The sequence below is a fragment of the Adiantum capillus-veneris genome, chromosome 11, assembly GCF_014529385.1.
Source record: "Adiantum capillus-veneris isolate H3 chromosome 11, ASM1452938v2, whole genome shotgun sequence".
Classification (NCBI taxonomy): domain Eukaryota; kingdom Viridiplantae; phylum Streptophyta; class Polypodiopsida; order Polypodiales; family Pteridaceae; genus Adiantum; species Adiantum capillus-veneris.
In genome coordinates this window covers 122,271,409-122,289,426 of record NC_140941.1, presented here as the reverse complement: position 1 = coordinate 122,289,426, position 18,018 = coordinate 122,271,409, and the positions used below count along the sequence as shown (strand labels likewise).

The 18,018-nt window shown below is 48.5% G+C and overlaps 1 protein-coding gene across 1 annotated transcript in view; it reads left to right on the top strand.

Moving 5' to 3' along the window:
- LOC147447937 (uncharacterized) overlaps window positions 1–18,018 on the top strand; it is a 203,992-nt gene that overhangs the window by 137,809 nt on the left and 48,165 nt on the right. Inside the window, exon 9 of the mRNA XM_086523707.1 lies at window positions 7,047–7,121. Within this exon, the coding sequence (XP_086379833.1) occupies window positions 7,047–7,121 (75 nt within the window). The remainder of the gene's footprint in view (window positions 1–7,046; window positions 7,122–18,018) is intronic.

Genomic DNA, 18,018 nt, shown 5'->3' with positions numbered 1-18,018 from the left:
ACATGGGAGACGGATTTATTGTAGCTTTGTGGATTTCCGCAAAGCATTTGACATGGTACCGAGAGCTCGACTGATGCGCAGACTGCAGGAGATGGGGGTGCCCACAGTGTTGATTTGGGGGATTATGGCTTTATACAGATCAGTGATGGGACATGTACGCACCCCAGAGGGGATATCTGACTTAGTTCACTCCACTATCGGGGTGAAACAGGGTTGCCCATTGTCTCCTACTCTATTTGGTATGTATGTTGATGAGGTGTCTGATTACATTGACAGAGAGGGTGATAGAGGTGCCCAGCTGGCAGGGACGTGGATCCCATTGTTGTTATATGCTGATGATATTGTCTTGATCTCTGACTCACCAGAGGGTATGCAGCGACAGTTGGATGCATTACACAGTTTTGCAGAGGATAGTGGATTGTCTGTAAACCTTGGTAAAACCAAGGTCATGGTGTTTAACACCACACCGCAGTGGATCAGGAGATCGGCACCGACCTTCACGTATGGTCAAGAGATTGTGGAGTATACAGATGCATACACTTACCTTGGGATAGTCTTCACTGGGTCGAGGTTTTCTTTGGGGAGAGCAGCAGAGACTAGACTGACCAGAGCTTATGCGGCCTTGGGAGGCTTGGAGAGGATGTGTTCGCAGGTTCAGTTCCAGGAACCTCGGACAAAGTTATGGCTCTTTGATACTTTAGTAGCCTCAGCTATGATGTATGGGGTACAGGTTTGGGGACCTTCTGTAGGCCAGGATGGTTGGAGACGTATGGAGAGGCCCTTGGTATCTATGATCTCCCGATTGATTAGAGCCAAGGCCTCCGTACCTCACGCGATCATTCGAGCAGAGCTAGCTGCCCCCCCCATGGAGATTGAGGCGCTTACCAGATCAGTGTCCTTTGTGCACAGCCTATGGGATACTACTAGAGACAGATATGCTAGACTGGCCCTTGAGTCTTCCAGACAGTTAGCTCTACAGGGGGACACTTCATGCTGGTATGCACAGATGACTTCATGGTTTCAGACGCATGGCTTCACCATGGACAGGTTGCCCCCTTTCCAGTATTCTCTTCAGGCACCCTCGCTGGCTCTTACACGGGTGGAGATCACTAGACTCATTCGTCAGGACCTGATCCAACTCGACACCAGGAGGACATGGATAGAGCCGCCTCAGGAGTTGAGCACGAAGATGGCTTTCTATAGAGAGCATCTTCTCCACCTCACAGGAGATGGGTTTGTGATTCGACCCAGCTACATGGACACACATATGTCTCATGGTTTGCGTTGTGCCATTGGTCAGATACGCACATCCTCACATCAGCTCGAGATTGAGACTGGTAGATTCAGAGGGATACCAGCAGACAACAGGATATGCCGATTATGCCAGAGAGAGCCAGAGACAGAGTTGCACTACATATGTCATTGCACAGTGTTCTATGAGATACGGGGGCGTTTCCACTGCTTATTCAGAGAGGGTTTTGGTCCTCTATCTAGGGTCATGAGTTATGAGGATCAGAGATGTCTTGGACTATATCTACTTGAGTTACACAGGTATAGAGACACTTTACTAGGGAGAGCTAGAGAGAGGCAGTCCCAGAGACACATTACAGATTTCTTTTCACTAGATATGGGACAGCCAGAGGAGCAGCCACCACTGCAGAGCTCGTCCCACACTCATTCGACCACTACTGGCACTCTCATCGACCAAGCATTGGAGCTACAGAGATACAGACGACCGCGACTGAGGAGAGGAGCTACACAGCATCGACGGAGACTACAACAGAAGATTCGAGCCATACTCTCTCGACATCCAGAGTGCAGATGAGGATGGATCCTTACCATTTCTTCCATCTTTGTTTCACACACTGTTACATCCAGTTTACCGGGTACCTATTTACCGGGTACCTATTGATCACTTTTGTTTTCGAGGCGCATGCACACACACACACACACACACACACACACACACACACACACACACACAGAGCTGAACATATGGAGGGCACCGGGCCACACCGCCTCGCGCTCCGTCGCTCGTCGCGATCGCCGTCAGTGTGGGTGCACACGTACATCCAGTGCCGCGCCCGCTGCTAAGGTGGGTGCACACGCGCATCTAACCCCCTTGCGGATGGCGATCAAACATGAGGAAGACGAACAAAAAAGCCGACCCCCTAGAGGATTCCATTCGAAAATGCAAAGAGGAAATGACGGAGACCATCACCAAGATGAACCGCAATCTCTGGGGCACAATAAACATTCTCGAAGGACGTGTGCTGATCCAAGAGAGCAAGATAAGCACGCTGGAAGACCGAGTGACGACCCAAGAGGAAGAGATCACGTCACTCAAGAAAGAACTCGCCGAAGCCCGATCAAGAAACACACTGGAAGAGGGCGAACTGCAACCCTCAGTAATTGAAGAAATCAACACGATCAAGGAACAAGTACGGGCCATCAAAGAGGGAGAAGAACACCACAAAGAAATGACTACTTCTTGGGTGGATGTTCTTACCAAAACCCAACAGAAGGCAGACGAAGCCGAGAAATGGATGAAGGTGGCCAAAGAAAGGAAAAGACAAGGAGATAACGCCCACGTCCACACCCAACAACATCATTAACCAGACACTAGAGGAGGAGCAGAGGAGAAGGGTGTGCGCTTTACATGTGAGAATTTGCGGTCTTAAAGACAAAGGCAGTGTGGACGAAGAAGTAAAAGAACTCACAGCCTGGATGGGGATTCATGAGCCGACACACACAAGGGCATGGAGAGTGGGCAACATAAAGAAAAATGGAGGCAGTGGAGAAACCTCAAAAGAAAGAGCACTCATCCTCCATTTTCCCTCCATGGAAGCAACGAAGTCATTCTTGAAGAAAAGACCAACTCTTAAAGAGACTGGCATCTTTCTTGGGGACGATCTCACCCTCTCGCAGATCGCTCATATGCAGGAAGTAATGCCGGAGATTAGAGCGGCAAGGGGAAAAGGCAAGATCGCTTTTTACCGAGACGGAAAAGTGGTAATACTTGAGTGACGCTCCACATGACGGTGCGAGACTTATGGGACCACACCCAAAGTAGCTGCCTGGAACTGCAATGGATCTATGCGTCTTGATGTGGGTGCTTTTGAGGATAGCTTTATTGGAAGAGACATCATCTTCTACTCTGAGACACACCACGCCCCTGGGCAATCCATGTCTCACATCAGTGGATATAGGTGGGAGACAGCCTACAGACAGGAGACACGCTCAGAGCACAGAGGGCGGGGCTCGGGAGGAGTGGCAGTGTTATTTAGAGAGGACCTGCAGCCACTGATACATATAGCCCGCAGGGACAAGCAGGCTAGGTACATGTGGGTGAGACTGAAAGTAGAGACAGGCAGATACCTCTATCTAGCTATTTGTTACTTTCCCCCGAGTACATCAGTGTATGCACCACCCAAAGGACAGTCCCCTTTCTCTATTTTGGATGATGACATATGGGAGTTCTCTAGGGACGGTGACATTATCATCCTCGGGGACTTCAATGCTAGGACTGCCCATCACCAGGCAGTGTTTTATGATACTTCAGAGGAGATGGTAAGAGAGATAGATGTGGCAGAGACGGGCCTTTCCAGACTATCACACGATATGGAATATACCGAGTATGGGCGACACCTGGTAGACATGGGCACTGCACATGGATTGGCCATCTTGAACGGCCTACAGAGATTTCCTGCTGCGAGAGGCTTTACATGCTTCCCACACAGACATGGAGCCAGCACGGTGGACTATGTCATGGCACAACCGAATCTCATCTCTAGTATCGAGGATCTCACAGTTGGGCCCAGACCGGTGGGGGTGGCGGTGGATCATGCTCTGGTGTCAATGACCATCTCCTTCCATTTCAGTGCAGCACACAGGCCACGAGTAGCAATCCCTACTCGCTACACATTCACAAGGGAGACGGACTCTGTATACATGGACGGAATCTACAGACGCCTATGCATTGAGGACCCGGGGCGACCTTTGGAGGAGCTAACTACTATACTGACACAGACATTACATGAGGCAGCAGCTGAAGCATACCCACACACCCAGCCTGAGCAAAGCCGCTGATTTGGGAGCATGCCTCAGAACAGCTGTTACGATGAGGAGTGCCGCCAGGCTAGAGCCAGACTTCAGAGGGAGATGCTGTTGGGGGACGTCACTCACAGACAGTCACAGATGAACTTCCGACGCCTGGTATGGCAAAAGAAGAGGGCTTTTTTGGCTAGACTCGAGCAAGATCTATATCAGCTATTCTTGAGTCAAGACTCGTGTGAGGCGTGGCGGCTCTTTCATGAGTAGTCACTATTATGATTGGGCACACACTGGCACAGTTGTATGCATCCATTCTTGAGCAACAGCTGAGTAGATGGGCAGAGAGGAAAGGAATACGTGCAACTGGGCAGGCAAGATTCAAGAGAGGCTTCTCTACTCTTGACCATATCCTAACACTCAGAGCCATCATCGAGGAAGGCAGATCTCATGGGAGACGGATCTATTGTTGCTTTGTGGACTTCCGCAAAGCTTTCGACACGGTACCCAGAGCAAGACTGATGCGTAGATTACAGGAAATGGGAGTACCCACAGAACTCATTTGGGGGATCATGGCATTGTACAGATCAGTGGTAGGGCATGTACGCACCCTGGAGGGACTTTCTACACCGGTTCACTCCACTATTGGGGTGAAGCAGGGCTGCCCGCTCTCTCCTACTCTTTTCGGTATGTATGTGGATGAGATTTCTGACTACATTGACAGCGATGGGGATAAAGGTGCTCAGTTGGCAGGGACATGGATTCCACTTTTGTTATATGCTGATGACATAGTGTTGATCTCCGAATCCCCAGAGGGAATGCAACGTCAATTGGATGCTCTGCATACGTTTGCCCACAAAAGTGGTTTCTCTGTCAACCTGGGTAAAACCAAGGTTATGGTGTTTAATACCACCCCATAGTGGATCAGGAGGTCAACACCTACACTCACATACGGCCAGGAGACTGTGGAGTACAGAGATAGATGCTTACACTTACCTTGGAGTGGTTTTCAGCGGACCTACATTCTCACTCAGAAGAGCAGCAGAAACCAGACTTACTAGAGCCCACGCAGCATTGGGTAGATTGGAGAGGATGTGTTCGCAGGTTCAGTTTCAGGAGCCCCAGACGAAGCTCTGGCTCTTTGACACCTTGGTGGCTTTAGCATTGCTCTATGGAACCAAGATATGGGGACCTTCATTGGATGACCACGGGAGGACGGGTCGCTCAGACGGATGGGGGAACATGGAGAAACCTCTCGTCTCTATGATCTCGCGGCTCATTAGAGCCAAGGCATCAGTACCACGGGCCATTATCCGAGCAGAGCTAGTGGCCCCCCCACTTGTGGTGGAGGCGCTCACCAGATCAGCCTCCTTCATAAACCGCACATGGGCACTTCCTAGAGACAGATATGCTCGCATAGCACTTGAAGCCTCTCGACAGTTAGCCATACAAGGAGATACAACATGCTGGTATGGGGAGATGACATCATGGTTTCAGGCACATGGGTTCAGCATAGACCGGCTGCCACCATTCCATTACTCATTGGATACACCATCTCTCACCCTTACACAGTCAGAGATCACCAAGCTCATACGCCAAGACCTGACCCAGCTAGACACCAGAAGGACATGGATACAACCAGCACAGGAATTGGGCACGAAGATGGCTTTTTACAAAGACCACCTTCTCCAGCTTATGGAAGATGGTTTTGTGGCGAGACCCAGATACATGGATACCCACTTGTCTCATGGGATACGATGTGCTATTGGCCAGTTACGCACATCTTCTCACCAATTGCGGATTGAGACGGGGAGATACAGCGGAGTACCAGCAGAGGACAGGACATGCCCCTTGTGTAACATGGAACCTGAGACAGAGCTACACTATACATGTTGCTGCCCCGTCTACTACGAGATACGAGGCCGCTTCCATTGCTTGTTCAGAGAAGGTTTTGGACCACTCTCTAGAGTCATGGGATACGAAGATCAGAGATGTCTGGGTTTGTTCTTGCTCGAGCTGCGCAGACACAGAGATAGCCTGATGAATGGCGAGGCTAGCCAGTCTCAAAGACGGATCACAGACTTCTTCAAAGCAGACATGGGACAGCCGCAAGAGCCACTCCCACAGCAGAGCTCCCCCTCGTCTCATACCAGAGGCACACTGATTGATCGAGCGATTGAACTGGGGAAATCCAGGTGCCCGCGACTGCGAAGAACTACACAGCATCGACGGAGGCTACGACAGAAAATTCGGAGCACGCTGGCCAGGCATGCACGACGCCCGGTCAGACTACTAACCATGGAGGAAATTGATGAGATTCGCCAACGACTGATGCTAGATCTCTTGTGATTCAGCTATCCCAACAAGCCGCCCATTTTTTGCTTGGTCTTTTGCTTGGTTCACATCGATCAACTTAGGACCCCATAGTATATATCTTTGTTTTGTACTGTTATTAGGTTATTTTGTTACTCTGACTTTGTATGAGATCCACCACTTTGTAACTTTCGGGTCTCATAGGTCATTATGGCCTTTTGAAGACGTTAATATAACATTTCATTTCATTTCTCTCTCTCTCTCTCTCTCTCTCTCTCTCTCTCTCTTTTCGTTATAAAAGGCCTGTATACCTCAACTTTGAGCAAATCAATCTTGTTGTGTTCTCGCAGGGGTAGTCGCGGTTTGCATGTGTACCTTGAAAAATAATGAGGAGGTCCAAAATGTGTATTAAATAACTGTCTATTGTTCGCATACCTATATGTCTTTCTGATAGCATGATGAAAAGATCTCCACATTATTAGATAATTGTATATTGCTAGTATACCTCTATGTGGCTCTGACAGCACGATGAAACGAGCGCAACAAACATTAAACCTTAAACTACCTTGTATCTTGTCAAGTCGAGGTTATGGTGCTGGTCATGCCCTTTCTTTTGGTTGTTTTCAGTTAACAATTCAATCGTCAACAGTATACTAAAATCAAAATCTCTTTTCATTTTGCAGGCATTATTGGAAACAGCAGAGGGTAAAATTCGTCATATACCTTACAGGGACTCCAAACTGACTTATCTATTGAAAGTAAGAGTTGTAAAAGCAGGAACCTTGTTTTAAAATTTTAAGATAAGATCTGAAGGCAAGATAAGAATGAAAGGAATTTCTTTTTCGTAGTTCGGTACAATGCACTTTGATGTGTCAAAGGAAAAAAACAGGATGACTCTAAGCAATGAGTATGTACACCTAAACACCCTAGAAATCTTCCAGTCCTTCCAGAAAATGCTCTATGATGGCTCTAACTCTTCAGTAGACAGCCATTATCCCTTGCTTTCTTGCTTCCCAGCCTTTCTCCCAGTTCTTGCATCTCAATTTCAATCGTGGTATGTGAAATTGATCATGTGAAGGGATTCTACATTTTTCAATGACGCTTATCATACCTGTAATTTCTTGTACCATTGGAGTGCAATGTGCATGATTTCATTTGCTAGTTATGATTTACCAATATGAACTGGGTACAGCTCTTCATCAGGAGTCATCGGTTAAGATCAGAAATGATCCCTCATCACAGTCACATGTCCCCACGAGCTAGTTTGGCTCTCCATTATTCACCTACATGATGTAGACAAAGGACTCTTAATCGCTACGGTTTATTTGTTTACTCAACAAAGTCTATACAACCAGGTTTCTTGTCAAGTACAAGAACGTGAATAAATGGCTGATGGGTCCAAAGTTTTGTAAGATAATTGTAGTTCACCTTTTGGATCCTTGATTTTTTTGGAACTTCTGAGTTTGATCCTGTTCCCTCCATCCATGGAAAAAGGCATTTCACAAGGTGTGTTCTTCATTGCTCTAGTGGGCTGCTGTTCAACTTTCAGAACGGAAGTTAATGCAGCGCACTACTTTAATTGTACCGAAATCTATCATCAAAGACAGGAGAATCAGCTTCAGAACAGGCTGGAATGATAAAGATAGGTCAAAGAAAAGGTGAAGGAAGGAATAAAGGCACACTAGCTATGAAAAGAAAAGCTAAGAGAAACATCAAGCTATTCCGCATAAGAGTCTCTATTAATTTACAGGTTTAGAGCGAGAAGCTTCTCGTGTGAATGCACCTCCTTTGATAATTTCTTTATTTTCTACTTTCATAACCATATAAAGCTCTGATGATGGTTAGATACACCATAGAAAGGACAAGGGAGAAGTTGCTCTATTAAAGTGAAACAACTCTCTTGTAAGAGCATTAATTAAGGCTCCTCTGGCATGCCGTAGTGAATCCAAAACTTTAAACATCCTGTCAATATCTATGAGTCTGCGTCGTCTTTTACCTAAATTATTGTGCCCTTGGCGTGGGTTCCATTAAATCACTGTTTTTTTTTTCCAAGAAAAAGATCCTTCCATCAGTTAATAAAACTGCCCAAAGGGCTACAACCGGCCTCTACTAGAGAGGGCTACATCAGAAAAAGGGGGGAGACTCTCCCAATGAAAAGACAAGATATGTACAATGAGGGCTAAATCACGAGATGGGAGGAGGAGAAAACTACACAGGTGGCCGGTAATGCCATCTAGGCACGCCCTGAACTATGGTGAAGAAGGGCCCTAGACGCCAGAGTCGCAATAAAGCCTCATGGCGCTCCCACATGCGGTCAGAACTGCCCTGACATCTCTCAAACTGGCCTCTGAGTGTATGGATCAACTTGAGCCGAATGTCACGAACAATCTCTGTCGGTGGACAAGACAAACCTCGAAGATGCAGAAGTAGCGGCCCCTCCAGATGAACCAAGGTTGCATCTTTACAACGTACGGATAGGTCCGTACAGTACAGCCGTACAGTATAGATCCGTACGTATGGATAGGGATCTGTACATATGCTTTTTTTCAAAGGAAAAAAATCGTGCATTGTGAGAGTCGGGACTTCATACTTTAGTCTTGGATTATCATTATGTACTTTTTTTTTATGCTCTTCGTTTTATGAGACCATGACATGAGACATTTGACACTGTTTGGCTGTAGACATTAATCAGCTTTGTGTTTTCACTATTTGGTTAGAGTCATGGACTGTAGTCTTTATTTGAAGTCTTGGTGAATGCATAAGTAAAGGTATGAAGTACTCTCAATTTTAGGCTTTTTGAAAAAAAAAAACGAACTTTTACTTACCTAAAAACTCAATCCATTCTGTACTACATACCTTACATACCAAGTTTGTACCGGAACTACGCACCTAGCTACCTTGAGATGAACTAGAGTGTTAGGCCGCAGATGAGCTCCCAACACCCCTCTCTATCACTGCACCACTCCTGGGAGATTAGCTCTGTGGCAGGCTGGAGTGTAGGCTGACCCCCTTGATGATGGAAGCCATCTCAAATCGGAGCAGTGGGCGCATGAGTGTAGACCAGGCTGCAACACCCCAAGTGTATTGGCTTGCTGTGGAAAGTGTTGGCATCAACCGCAGAATCCGAAGCCAAACCTTCCATGCCATGGGGCAGTCTCATAGACAATGACGCTGAGTCTCCAATGGGTGGCCACAGGCTGCACATGCTGCACCGAGAGGCTGTTGTGTACCGACCAACTCCCTACTGCAGTAGCTCTATGCGCAACTAGCCACTGAAACATGGTAACTCTCCTTGGCTGTCTGCTGCCCCACAAGCGCTCCCAAAAAACTAACAAGAACTCAACTGTGAGACCCTCTTGCCAGTGGAACGCTGCAGTAGGGAGAGTCTTGCTCCGTGTTGCCAGTATGTGGCGCCCCCGGTGAGCTGTGTACTGGAAAAGAGGGGTCCTTGGGTGATCGGCTCAAGAGAAAGGATCTTGCCAAAACCACTCTCCCCGGTCCCACTATAGTCGTACCAAAGGGTGGCTCTCCCAAGCCCAGAGCCGCCAGTGTCCTGACTCAAGATGTGCCGGGTCAGGATCTATGAGAAGTTCTCCCGCAGATGCCCACAACTCGGATCCTCTGAAAACAACACTCTTCAACCTGTGGTGCCTCTATTCAAACTTTGTGAAGACGACCCTCTCCCTAAACCTCGAAAAACATGCAGGGTCCTACCTCTGAACAAGCCCTAGCTGCAATGAGGATCTCCAATCGCGTGAAAGCCCCCATCCAACTAGGAGCGACTGCTTCAAGAGGGTGTATGCCACTCAGCAGGTTTAGCCTATGTAATATCGTGGCACATGCTTTGCACCCCCCTCATGCCTCATAGCTGGATGCTTTGAATCTCCTCAGGAAGGCCCAAGAATTGTAGCCACTGACTCCAAAAGTGCGGGCTGGACCCTCTGCTATGGGACCCCAAGAAACATGAGGCTTGCTACCAACCAAGTGGCCTTGCTGTGTGCTAACCATGGGGTTCAAACAAGAGGCTACCTCAAGTGCTCCTCAATGCATGCGGGCTGGCTCAAGGCCACTCCGCAGCTTCTCCCAGGACCTAAGCAGGCTCACACCAAAGCGGTCCTCCTAGCTCTTGCTCAAGCCAACTCTGCGCATCTCGGTAAAGATCCACCTGGTGGACAGACTTCAAGGGCCACCAATATGAGGGACTCGGGCACGAATCCGGTGAAGCAATAACTCCTTTCAAGGCTCCTCCCCTGGAAGAAGTCCTCTTACCACAAGCTTCCGAAGGAGGGCTCTGCGCTGCCCTGCTGGGTCGATGATCCCCAGCCCTCCCTGAGAACATGGTAAAGTAATGACCTGCCAAGACACTTTGTCTCGGGTTGACTGGGTGTCGCGCTCTGACCACAGAAAGTTCCTGTGATCAGCCTCTCCAGCTGGCTAATGCAGGAGCTCGAAAAAAGCCAGCAAGACGTGATGTACCACATAGTAGTTAAAAGAAGCTGGTTGGTCACTACAACCTTGCCAACCAAAGAAAGTCGTGCGGTGCTCTAATGTAGCAGTTTCCTCCTAGTGGATAGGAGGAGAGAAGCATTCTGTTGCTCTAGAGACAGATCCAAACCAACCTGACAACCAAGTAGCATACACGTATCCTTGGGGGGATCCACCTGAAGTCCTCTCCAGGCGACCAATCTGGTGTAGTGGAGAAAGTGTGTCGTGCTCTCTATAGTGGGTTCTCCTCAGTGCAGTGTGCGTGAGATCTCACTCCACAGAATGGAAACACAGAAGGCAATGAAGAACATAACAACAATAGCAAGACTCAGTGGTGAAACCTGAACAGTATGAACATCGACTAACTCAAAGAAACCAATACGGACTCTGGCGTGGCAGCACACTCAGCTCCAACCCAAACTCATGGTACAATCGGTGTGTCGAGACTCAGCTGTGCAAGGAAGACGTGAAGAAGTATTGTGGGTGAACTCAAGATAATAGACTCCAGACTACTGACCACATAAAAGTAGCTACTGATCCAAACCCACTAAGGATATATATAAACATGAAGAGCCACCAATGGCTGCAAAATCCACTCCAGCTAAGCCTATCTCTGAACTGTGGTGGTGGTGCACTGGCCATGGTGTCGATTGGACCACCACCCATATCCTTGCCATGTGTCACCGACCCGGCAAGAGAGTCTGTCCAATGTGAAATTCGGGCCAACTGTGACTAACTGCCTGTCCCGTGCCATTGACACTGTTGCCCTGCTACAGGTTGCCCGCCACAAGACCACTCACCGTCTCGGTGAGAGAACAACTGAAACTGCTAAAAGACCGTAAGACTGCAAAAATAAACCACTAGTGCACTGTACTGCCATGGTGAGAAGACTGTCATGCAGTCACCCAAGAGAAAGAGTAGTTGCCACAGCCGCACCCGAAGTATTAGTCTCTGGAGGTGGACACCCCGCTGTTGGTCTAGAGGCTGTTGGGCTCTGTTGTCCATAACTGGGTTGTTTGTGAAAGGAGCAACCACTTGTTGTAGAGCAGAGGGTAGCACCTGTCCGGTAGTGTATTGAGGGCGTCGATTAACATAGCCATGGCGGTGTACCAGCAACACTGTCGCAACAAGGAACGTTGAGAAGGGCTTGTTGCGGCAATCTGCATTGGTGTACTTGATCCAGTCTATCCATACCCCACATCCACTGAAGCCTGGGTAGACCTATTTTCTTGTAGAAGCATTTCTCAAATTCCTTGTACCTGTGTTTTAAGGTCTTCAAGGCTTGCTGTAGTGCGAAAATAGTAGCATCCCGATCGGCGATGGCGCTCTCAGCGACTCGCAAAGATCCCTCCATAGCTGCGTATGTAGCGGAGTGATGCTGATCTGTAGCCGCTAACTGCTTTGTTCCTAGCTCTATGGTGGCGATAGCATTCCTGGAATCCTGTAATATCCTCTTAGAAAGCTCAAACAGGGAGGGTGCGATGCGCTACTTAGAATTTCGTGGATGTTCAGAGTACATGGCATGTTGGATGCCTTCGGCAAGACGATCACCCTTCAGCATAGAGAAGTAAAGTCCGCCACCATTGAAGACGCAACAGATGCATGAGCTGTTGGAGGACGCGCAGGTGGGCTAGGATTAGGTATGGGTGAAGTGGTTACAACGGGTGAAGTGTGTACATCTGGGATGGTTGGTGCTGATAGAGTGGGAGATATATTTACTAGAGGAGGGGTGAATATGGGAGAAGAAGGGAGAGGATGCTGTGAGGGAGAAGTGGCCGAGTCGTCACGAGGAGTGGAAGTAGACACTGGCACGAGAGAACAAGGAATGGAAGTAGACAGAGAGCGTCCCGAAAGATGTGTCACCCTAGTCTGTTGGCTCTCTGACTTTGGAAATGAGCGTAGAGACTCTACCGAGTCCTTAACCACCTTGGCTTAGATCTTCTTTTTCTTCTTTACTTTCTGATCAGTCTCCGCAGTTAGAGAATTTCTTTTCCCGATTCGCATTTACCGGTTGGGTATCCTCATCCACCTGGGCAAGGGTTACATGAATATTTATTATCCACCCCAAAAGAGGTGCTGCAAAGCATTTGAAGCTCAACTACACACATTGCACCTGGGCTCCAAAGCATATGGCCCGAGATTGTAAGGATGTAAGAGCCTTGGAAAGGACCTCACTCAAAGATGGTCGAGGCGGCTGTAGAAAAATTTCCAAGGAGAAAGTTGAGAGACTTTTAGATGTTGAAGGCCACCTTATCTCATGAGTGATGACTTGATTTTTTCCTTTGCTTTGACGCCCCTTCGACTGTTCCGCGTGATCACTGGAAGCATCCGAGTTGTAGTCAGCTTCAGAATCTGACGTTGAGTCTGCTATTGAGGCGTTGTAGCTTTCATCACTTGGGTCACTTGAAGTGATGTCTTCGAGCCTTTGCTACTGTTTTCTGAGTGGTCATTACTCACTAATTCTATAGCCACAACTGGCTTTTTGCGCAAAGCTGCTTTTCGCACTTGCTTGCTAGTACCTGCCATATCAATCCAATTGAAGAGAGAGGGAAAGGGCTATGGGTAAAGGCAAGGGTTGGCAGGGGCAAGGTGGTAGGTTAGATAGGTAGGGCTCTGATAAGGAAGGGGCGTCAAGGTGTGTAAGGGAAACGGAAAAAAAAAGGCCGTATCTGCGAATTTTTGCAGGGAGGACGAGGGCGATTGATGGCAAGGGGTTAGGTTAGGGGCGTGGAAGATGTGGGTAAGGGGCTAGGGGGTTAGGGTAGGGCGATTAGAGAGGGTAGGGTTTGAGTGGGATAGGGTAGGGGCAAGGGAAAGGGTAGTGTAGGGGCGATGGGATAGGGTAGGGTACGGGCGAGGGGGTTAGGGTAGGTTAGGGACGAGAGAGTTTGGAGAGGGGCGAGTAGATAGGGTAGGGGCAAGGGGGTTAGGTTAGGGTTGAGAGAGAATGTGGAGAGGAGCGAGGGAAAAGATTAGGGCCTAGGAAGTTAGAAAGAGATAGGGAAGAAGGGAAAGGGCTTTCAGGCAAGACGTTTTTAGGCGCGATGACCATGGGTGGTAGCCACTCTGAGTGCTCCACTGGCACAATGATTCTGCTTCTTGCATCTTTTCTAGCTCTTTCTTGACAGCTTCGGCATACTTTGGGTTGAGTTTGTAAGCCCGGCCTCTGACTGGCTTGGCCCCTTCAACCAAAGGTATAGTATGGACACCCAGTTCTGGTGGGATTCCTTCCAAATCCTTGTAAGACCAAGCAAATACATCTTTAAAGGAGTGCATAAGTGAGACTACCTGATCGAGTAGGGCGGGATGATCCCATAACCAAGAGGCTAGGAGGATGTGCTGAGGGTCGTTAGGGTCGCCTAGGTTGACTTCTCTGACCGGGTCTGGAGGTGTCGCTGGTGACAGAGGCTGAAGACTGAGCCGCCTCTTATAGCTGTGAAAAATCATGAGCCCGTGTCTGATATATGTGAAAATGAGCATACTCTTCCTGTAGCCAGCCTTGTGGAAGCTCCTCGAAGAGTAGGTCCTCAGACATAGTAGAGAGTGGTGGCGCGGTTGAAGAATTGGGTACAGAGGAGGATAAGGGCAGATGTGAGGCGGTAGTGAACTCCTGCAAAAGGAGATTTCTTTCCCCTTCTGTGGTGTGTTATAGGTTCACCAAGACCGATGGCTTCCAACGAGGGGCCCACAGAAGTATGGTCCTCAGTGACTGTCTCACTGGCCTTTGTAGGGTGTTGCTCACTGATCGCAGCTATAGGAGCAGGGAAAGAGGGTGAATCCTCAAGCAAGGGTTGAGTACATACCACATAGCATGGCAGTGATGTGGTAGCCTCCAACCATTGCAAAAGATCTTCGTCGGACCCATCTGGTGTGGTAGGTTGCTCTAGTCGGGCTTGGACTCCACTGACAAAGAACTATGACGAACCACCGGATCCATACCTCCTTCAAATCAAATTGGTTGCATTGGGGAACCAGGAGTATGAACCACATGGCGTCGTTTCCCCTATCGTGAAGTGCCCTTGTAATGCAGCAACCAAGGTTTGCCGATGAGCAAGGGAAAACCTCCCTCAACCTGGGGAAGACAAACCACAACAAAATCCAAGTTGAATGTGACGTCTTGTACCTGCATAGGCACCTTGTCTACTATGCCCACTGGGTAGATTGTCCTCTGGTCAGTCAATGTAACTGTGAAGGGGGCAGGGCGGGTAGGCTGCAGACCTAAAGCCAACATAGTGAACTCTAGATCCACCATCGACTATGACACCGGAGAATTTGTGTCCAAGAATAGATACAGTGAGACGAGGACTTTTGTAATCGGTGATGGGAGCGGCTCAATAGGAAATCATGTACGACTCTGAGGGCTATACCGGGAGATGCCCTCCACTAGGCCCTGCACCCGGATACAGAGATTGAATGACTGAATGGGTGTCACTTCTGAGGTTTGCATCTAGCCAGAGCATATCGTAAAGAGACACTTGCTGAAAGGTGTTGTTCAAGATAGCTTCTGCTGTGGGCTTGGCTCTTTAGATATGGGCTTCCTCTGGAACTTTGATTGGTTGAAGTCAGCCACTACTTCCAAGAAAGCTCCATCAATGTCAGATAGCATGGAGGTTGGCCTGCTCTTAGCACCAATAAAGGGCTCGTCAGTTGGATCAGGTAGGCCAAGTCGTGGAAAGGGAGATGGACGAGATGGATCTTTTGGTAAGCTGAGACCAAAAGCTCAAGTAGCAGCTGCAACAAACTCCTCCCAGGGTGGCGTCAGGTCGGAGACTCTCCCTCAGTTTTTGGTGAGACGTTTTGGGAAGAGCCTTCTCCACCCACTTCTTAACCATGAATTCACTCGGTTGCTGAGGAAGCTTGGCGACCAAAGACTTTGTTCTGGTCATGAGATCTACAAAACTCTCTTTGGGCTGAAGCATCAGGTTGGCTAACTCATCCAGAACCTTTTCTTGGAAGTCCCTTGGTCTGAAAGCTTCACAGAATTGTTGTTTCAATGTGGCCCAAGTAGTAAAGTGGTTTTCTGCAAATTGACTGTACCACTTGTCTGCTAAGCCATCCGAGGTAGATGGGAAGAGTACTAAGTAGGCGTCTTCGCGGTTGAGGCCACAACCTCTACAGAGAGAAACAAACCATGGTCGTCAGCATCCTCTGTAGAGAGACCTTTGAAAGTCGGGAACTTGATGTTCACTTTAGCTAGGGCACTTGTAAGCTCCTCCATGGCTAGCTGTGCAGGAGATTGCTGTAACACAGGGGATGAGAACTTTATTGATGGGGGTGACTGGGGAGGTGTAGAACTAGTTGAGAGAATGGATGTAGCTAGGTGTAATGGGGCTGGTGGACTTCTACTTGGCACGAAGGGTTGACGCTTCTTGTGGTAATACTTCAGAGGACTTAATAGTGGGCTTTGTCGCTTTTTTGACTGCCTTGTATGTGTCATGCAGTAACCAAAAGCCCACCCAAGCTTTGGGCACGAAGACCTTTAACTTGCTGAAAACTGGTCCAATCGCCACTAGACCAAGGCGAGAGAGAGAGACTGGATCGCTTGGCTGGACTTGGACGAGAGAGACTAGACCAAGGTGAGTGACTGGACCACTTGGGGGTACCTAGACCAGAGAGACTATACCAAGACGAGAGACTAGACCAGCAGGTCTAGAACTCAGACTAAGCCGACCCAGTCGAACCCAATAGAGCAAGACAGGTAGACAATCGAACCCAATAGAGCAAGACAGGTAGAGAGCTGAAACCCAACAGCTCCTCGACTTGACTCTACTCTCTACACGGAGTGAGATTTCAGTTGAGGTCCCACTGGGCGTGCCAAAAATGAGAGCACTCGGAGTGGAGATAATGTGTCGTGCTCTCTAACCATGTCCTCCTTGTGTCTAGCTGAGTCAGGTCCTGGCAGATGAGCCTGGTAATCTCGGATTGTGTAAGAGTCAGAGAGGGTGCATCCAATGAGTACTGGAAGGGGGGCAATCTGTCTATGCTGAACCCATGTACCTGAAACCATATAACATGTTGGATCTCCTTGCATAGCTAATTGTCGAGAGGACTCAAATGCTAGGCGGGCATATCTATTTTTGGGGAGGTCCCTGGTAAGCGCCTCAACCACTAGTGCCGGGGGGGGGGGGGGGTACCTAGCTTTGCTCGAATAATGTCATGTGGTACTGAAGCCTTGGCTCTAATCAGCCGCGAGATCATAGAGACCAGAGGCTTCTTGAAACTGGCCCGTAGGGCGGTTTCACCCGAAATTCTTTACTTTAGACACACACAGAGCACTTTGCAAAGGGAACCTGCGACGGCAATTAACACTTAAGCACACACATGGCTCGGAAGCTAGAATGCTCGGTGCAAACACCGACAACCTCTAGGCCCCAAAATTGGCGCCCCTTTCGGTATTTCTTTATTCTTTGAAAGGATAAATAACAAAGTAGAGTCTTGGGAATCCTTTATCTATATCTCGCTAGATACCAACTGTTTTGGCCAAATTTCGGCAGCATAACAGCCCCGAAACTTGCGTGAAACCAATTCCCCTGCTGGAACTCACTTCCACTGGCATATACCCTCTGATTCCTGCCCAAAAACAGTAAATTCAGCACGCTGTATTTACTGGTTTTTGCCCTATTTTCAGCCCCAAACAGTCCCCTAACTGTCCTTTGCCAGTGGGGAAATATTCCCAATGGTTCTGGCATCCGTATGGCAAAAAAACAGTCAATTTACAGCGCATACACAATGCTGAAAACGCACCTGTACGGTGAGGTTATGACCCTCACCAGTGCCTACTTTGGAGTAGCAGTTAGCTACCCCTGTTCCTGCTCAAGGAGGCTCTTGCCTCATCGTAAAAGCATGAAACCACACAGCTGTACATCAGTCAAATTATGAGCCCTCTTGTGGGGCATCACATAATTGCACCCTCTTGTGGGGCATCACATAATTGCACGTAGGAGAGAGAGCAGTGTGTAGTGTGCAAGGCATCACTCCTAGCACCACACTATACATGAGAGGGAAAGAAAGCACTCCATAGCTCTTAACTTGTGACAGGTTCTCAATGAAGCATCCCCCCAGCATAAATCGAGCGCCCCCTCTTTTGCGCTTGACCTGTAATGCATCTGTGAACAAATAGATGCAAAAGGGGAAGAGTTCCATGGTTGCCAAAACCTGCGTATCGCTGAA